Here is a 6283-nt window from a genome sequence, read left to right on the forward strand (position 1 = left end):
CTCTCTCTCTCTCTCTCTCTCTCTCTCTCTCTCTCTCTCTCTCTCTCTCTCTCTCCACTCTTAAGTCATCTCTTTCCTGTCTCTTCTCATGAGAGTTGGGCATATCCTATCTCTGACTCATTCTATCAAGTTTTTCAAGTTTTTTTCCCTCAATTAGACGTCACTTTCAAATATGGCTACTTTCTTCTAGAAACTAATTTCTACAAATTAATTTCTACAAACTAATTGTTTGAGATTAAAGGTGTATATTAAGGGCATGTCTGTATTCCAGAAGGATTTATGTCATTCTATCCTGATCACCACACACCTAGAAGGTCATTAGATCCCTTACCAAAGCAGCCATGTTACTGAATTAAAATTCCTCTACAACTTTCAACATGCCTGTCCTTTAAGTCTGTTTTCATGACGATTTTTATACATTGACTGAAATCATACTTTTAGCAAGAGAGATTCCTTTTAAAGAATATCTACCACTTCCTAGAGACCCTATTAAAATGGGTACAAGGGTTGGAGAGATGGCTCAGTGGTTAAGAGCACTGGCTGCTCTTCCAGAGGGTCTGGATTTTCTTCCCAGGGCCACATTGCTGCTCACAACCATCTGTACTCTAGTTTAGAGAATTCAACACCCTCTTTTGGCCTCCATGGGCTATACACATACTGTACATGCATTCACTTATACACATAAGATTAAATATACATATTGTATATATATATATATATATATATATATATATATATATATATATATACACACACACACATACATACTGGTGTAGTGGTGAACACCTTTAATCCCAGCACTCAAGAGGCAGAGACAGGTGGATCTCTGTGAGGTCAAGGCCAGCCTGGTCTATATAGTGAGTTCCTGGACAGTCAGAACTATAGAGAGAGACTCTGCCTCAAAATAATAAATATAAATAAATAAAATAGAATGGATACATACATATATAAATCTGAATTTCCTTCATTATGTTTTTTTCACAGCTTTATAAGACAACGATTACTCAATTTTAAAAAATGTAGATTCATTTTATGTATATGAGTGTTTTGCCTGCATACATGTATGTGTATCAGAAGTCAGAAGAAAGGGGTCAGATTTCCTGGAACTGGAGTTACAAATAGCTATTAGCCACCATATAGGTACTGAGGAATGCACCCAGGCAAAGTGAGAGTCAGGAATACTTAGTGTCTTATAATTTATAATGACACCAGGGTTCAAACATAGATCTGTAAACTGCAGAGACACAGGGCTCCCAGTTCTCCAGGGGTTCTCATACCTCAGTGGACATCAAAGTCCACTAAAGGGCTGCTTAAAGTCGCACATGGGACCCATCCCAGAGTTCCTGAAGGAATAAGGCTGCAGTGGGGCTTCCCAGGTGACACTGGTGACACTTGTCTGGAATCTATGCTTTCTATTCTGTCATATCTCAGTCTAGGCCCTTCTTCACTGTCTGTGTAAATTACCCTCTAGGCTTTGTTCTAAGGTTTATGTGTATGCTTACATGCAGGTCATTTGGGAGCCATAAATGTATATTTGAATAATAAGTGAGTACAGAATCCTAACAAACAGTTTAGAACAGATCCATAGACCCTACCCTTGATCTTTCATCATGTTCAAAATGTTAATGCAACTCTCTTTTCGTCGTAGAGGTGACTCCAAATGATTGTAGAATGTTAATTCCTATCCTCTTAGGAGTTGGTTTTATTAGAAAAATATACCTCATGTTTTAGCACCATATAATTAAGTTAGCAGTACAGAGGAGAGAATTCTGACTGATGAAATGTTCATTCTCCTCTTGAGATCATCCCAAGAGGAAATACAATCTAAAAAACTAATCTACATAGAAAAATGAAACACACACACACCACATACAAGGTCAGAGGATGTGAGTGAAAGGTAGGACTGTTGATATGTTGATACAGTGTCATCCCAGACCCTGATTTTCCCTGGGCCCTTTGTTCAGAATGAGGCAGGTAACTAAATCCACATGTGTAACCTGACACTGCACTCTCTGAAGAGCCTTCCTCTTGAGCCCATACATTTGGCTAGTGTTGTCAGCAGGTTGCAGGCTCCTCAGGAGCCTACTCCTCTACTCTGGCTCCATGCCTGGTGGTAAAAATATCTCTGTCCCTCAGAATCTCCTGTTGCTGTGTCAGTTCTCTTAACCTCAAGTCCCCTGAACTAGAAACGAAACTCAAGGATTTTAATCTTATTTCCATGAGTTAATGATTTATAAACATATGATGTGTTCATAATAGACAGCTTTCTTAAGATATACGTCATCATCAGTGATTTTCTTTTTTTTTTTAAAGATTTATTTATTTATTTATTTATTTATTTATTTATTATATATGAATACACTGTAGCTGTCTTCAGACACACCAGAAGAGGGCATCAGATCTCATTACAGATGGTTGTGAGCCACCATGTGGTTGCTGGGATTTGAACTCAGAACCTCTGGAAGTGCAGTCAGTGCTCTTAACCACTGAGCCATCTCCCCAGCCCCCCATCAGTGATTTTCTAAGTGCCTCTGTTTCAAAAATGAACCAGATAGAAACTAAATCAGACCAGTTACTGAGATCCAAAAACTGAACCACTGAGATTAAATCCTAACCAAGAGCAAGAGCGGCTGAAGAGCTGGCTCAGCTGTTAAAAGCCTGGCTGCTGCTCTAGCAGGAAACATAGGTTTGATTTTCGGCACCCACATGGCAGCTCACAACCATCCATGGGTGTCCAGTACCCTCTTCTGGCCTCCAAGGGCACTTTATGCATATGATACACAGACATACATGCATACAAAACACTCATACATGTAAAATAAAAATAAATCTTTAAAAATAAATAAATATTATTTTAAAGATTCACAGCCAAGAAAACTACAGATGATGCAGACCATGGAAATATAAGAAGTAATAGTAGACCATCTTTCCTGGAACATGTTCTTACTCTATAGGAATGGTATTAATTGGTACAGTATTGCAGTATAGGATTCCAGCCATAAAGAATCAATTGATATGATGAGTTATATTTGTATATTTACACAACAAGTCTTAAGGAAAGAATTGGAGGAGGAGACCCATGGTTGTGTGGAAACTTAACTATGTAGGTAAAGATACTCCCTGGCTTTCCAAACACTCTAGTGTAAATGGCTCTTTCTCCCATGGCTGAGACCAGCAGTCCTTCATGCACACATAGCTGCCATGGGGAATGGTGACAGTGTTAAAATCTAAACAAAGACTCTAAGAAACCGTGTGCCTGAGAACAGTTATCGGAGTTTTATGTTTAAGCCAAGGCTCCTGAAGAAAAGTAGCTTAAGAGAGAGTCAGCTAAACTCAGAACTGGCCCCTAAAGATCTGGCCTAGAATTGAGGATTACTGCTGTGCCTTTGTGATAGTCATAGGCAAAATGATGCTGGTCCTCTCTCCTAGCCGAGTCTTCTGTTCAAACTTAACCTGTATTCATTCCATGAATGGTGCTTCTCTTTTTCCTTACAGGCAGGCAGTCCCATCCGGCCTGGGATCACAAGTACAGTTAAATGTAGAAGTCCTCTGCCAAGAACTAACAGCTAACATAGTGAAATTAGAAAAGGTAAGTTGATTGTACCCAGGAACAATCTGGTCATTCCTTTCAACTACTACTGGCTATTTTATTATTATTATTATTATTATTATTATTTATTATTACTATAAACAAACAGAATTTAATCTCATTTTATGCAAAATAGCAACCAGGTTGGTCCATTGTTTGTGTCCTTGGCTGGACATGGGACCACTGGTAAGTGGTCAGAGACAGTGGGGTTCATGGAGAGAGTCAACTAGAGACTACTGACCAGCAACAGAGTAAATACTCAGCTCACATAAAACATTAGGTTTAATTCCTCTTACTGTCTTGGCTCAAAGGAGAGGATAAAGTTTTAAATTACTTTGATCAAGGTGGCAAAGATAGAAAGTTTAACTGGAGACCTGGAATTTGAACCACCAGCCAAGCATGGTTAGAAGTCTGATTGCTTTAAAGGCTAGATGGCTCAATGGTTAAGATCACTGACTACCCTTCCAGAGGACTTGGGTTCAAATCCCAGCACCCACATGACAACTCACAACTGTCTGTAATTCCAGTTCCTGGGAATCCAACACCCTCACACAGACATAATATATGCATATAAAATTTATCTATGTACCAATGCATATAAATTTTTTTAAAAGAATAAAATCATTTTTTAAAAAAGCTGGATGTGGTGACACATGCCTTTATAATCCCAGCTCCTGGGAGACAGAGGCAGGAAGATCTCTAAGTTCGAGGCCAGCCTGAACTACAAAGCAAGTCACAAGACAGCCAGGGCTACACAGAGAAACCCTGTCTTGGGTAGAGAGGGGAAGTCCTCTGCTTGGGACTGGCTCAGTGGTAAAATATGTCTACCACTTGAGTGAGTGTAGGTTCAACCTTATTTGCCTATTTATTTAATAAATAAATCTGCTTTTGCAGGTTAACAGTATATATACTCATGCTTCTCCCTCCAAGGATCTTCCCTGGCTAACTCTGTGGTTACCCTAGGGCATTCGTAGATTTGGGATGATACGTGGATGAAAGAGGAGGGGGTAACCATTCACAAAGATCCCAGCATTCCACCTGATTTCCAGGCTTATTTCTCCTTTCAAATGGTCTGTCCTTTCCATCAGCTCCTTTGGCTTCACACTAATCCTTTACCTGCCGCTCTCCAGAGCAGCACACTCTTGTCTTTGAGTTTTACTCATTCTGACTTGTAAATCGTTCCTTGCAAGGAAGCCCACAGGCCTCTTCCTCATCTCCCACCAGACCCTGCCAGGACAGCACATCCTGTAATAAGGGAACAGAAAACAGAAGGATGTTGGCCTGTACCATCGGCAATTGTCTGTTCCTGTGGGGCTCAAACCCAGCCCAGCTGGGCAGCTAGGGAGGCTGCTAGAAATGAAAGGAGTCCCTGAAAAGTAGATTTGGCCCGAAATGTTCCCAAGGCTGTTGAGCTGTTGAACAGTGGCCTGGCACAGCCTGGGAACAACAAAGCCATGATCCAGTGTGTGAAATCCCGAGCCGTGACTCAGCTCTTTGCAGCAATTCCTTTCTGCCGTCAGAGACTGGTCATGTCTAAGCCTCTTGGTCATCCATCAGCCGCGAGGATCCACTTTCTGATCATGATCCACACCACTCCTTCAGGCAACACAGCAAACCCAAGGGTAATCCCCAGCTGCTCCCCCCTCAAGTCCCATGAGGTCTGCCCTCAAATGTCCCCACATCCTCTTTCAGACACACCATGCTGGTCCCGACTACCCATCTGACACTGGGAAATTGAATCCTATCATGAATTTTCTTTATATGTTCTATTTATTATTATGGGGTGTGAGGGGTATGAGGAGAGTGCCCCTGAACAGCTACTGGGAGTCTGTTCTTTCTTCAGTGGGTTCCAGGAACAGAACTGAGGTCAATAAGCTTACACTGCAAGCATCTTCACCCACTCAACCATCTCCATGCCTCTATTTATATTTTCTAAAGATCCTAAAAAAATAAAAAATAAAAAATAAATCAACATTTCGTATGTTTACTGACCACTGGGGTTTGGGCTATCAGTTGCCTATTTATCTCTTTTCTTTGGGTTTTGTTTTTTGGCTTTGTGTGTGTGTGTGTGTATATATATTATATATATATGTCTTTTTATATAACATGTTTACATATTTTGAATATTGGTTGTTTACTTCAGTTCCCTTTCACTCCTTCTGCTCCTGTTTTTTCCACCTATCCTTTTTCCTGAGAGTTGGGCAGGGCAGGTAGAAAGCAGAAATAGGGAGTAGGAAAAGCAAGGCTTTGGGGTTTGTTTGGATTTTGTTGTTGTTGTTTTTCGTGTGTGTGTGTGTATGTGTGTGTGTGTGTGCACATGTAGGAGTCAGAGGACAATTTGTCGGAGTCATGGGTTCCAGGGATCAGAATCAGGTGGTCAGGCTGGGCAGCCAGGACTGACCCCTCAACCTCTAACTGTAGAGTTGACAATTACTTCATGGCCTGTGTGATAGTCACGGATAAAGTGATGCTGGGTCAGGGCCCTAGTTTCCTTCTCTGCTTCTGTGAAGCACAGGCTGGAAGCATCGTGCAGTGGGAGAGGGTGGAACTGGGCTTGTTAGAGCTTGCCCGTCATCCAGGGAAGCCAAGGCAGGAACTGGAGCAGAGACCATGAAAGAAGGACTGTTGCTTACTGACTTATTTCCTCCCTCCCTCCCTCCCTCCCTCCCTCCCTCCCTCCCTCCCTCCCTCCCT

The 6283-nt window shown here is 41.4% G+C and overlaps 1 protein-coding gene across 2 annotated transcripts in view; it reads left to right on the plus strand.

The window, feature by feature from the left end:
• Positions 1-6283, plus strand: part of Gramd2b (GRAM domain containing 2B) — a 96452-nt gene that overhangs the window by 87746 nt on the left and 2423 nt on the right. For both annotated transcript variants that reach the window (XM_028777176.1, XM_028777177.1), the window contains exon 13: positions 3496-3589. In XM_028777176.1, coding sequence (XP_028633009.1) covers positions 3496-3589 — 94 coding nt within the window. The remainder of the gene's footprint in view (positions 1-3495; positions 3590-6283) is intronic.

Source organism: Grammomys surdaster, unplaced genomic scaffold (assembly GCF_004785775.1).
Source record: "Grammomys surdaster isolate TR1022 unplaced genomic scaffold, NIH_TR_1.0 278, whole genome shotgun sequence".
Taxonomy (NCBI): Eukaryota; Metazoa; Chordata; class Mammalia; order Rodentia; family Muridae; genus Grammomys; species Grammomys surdaster.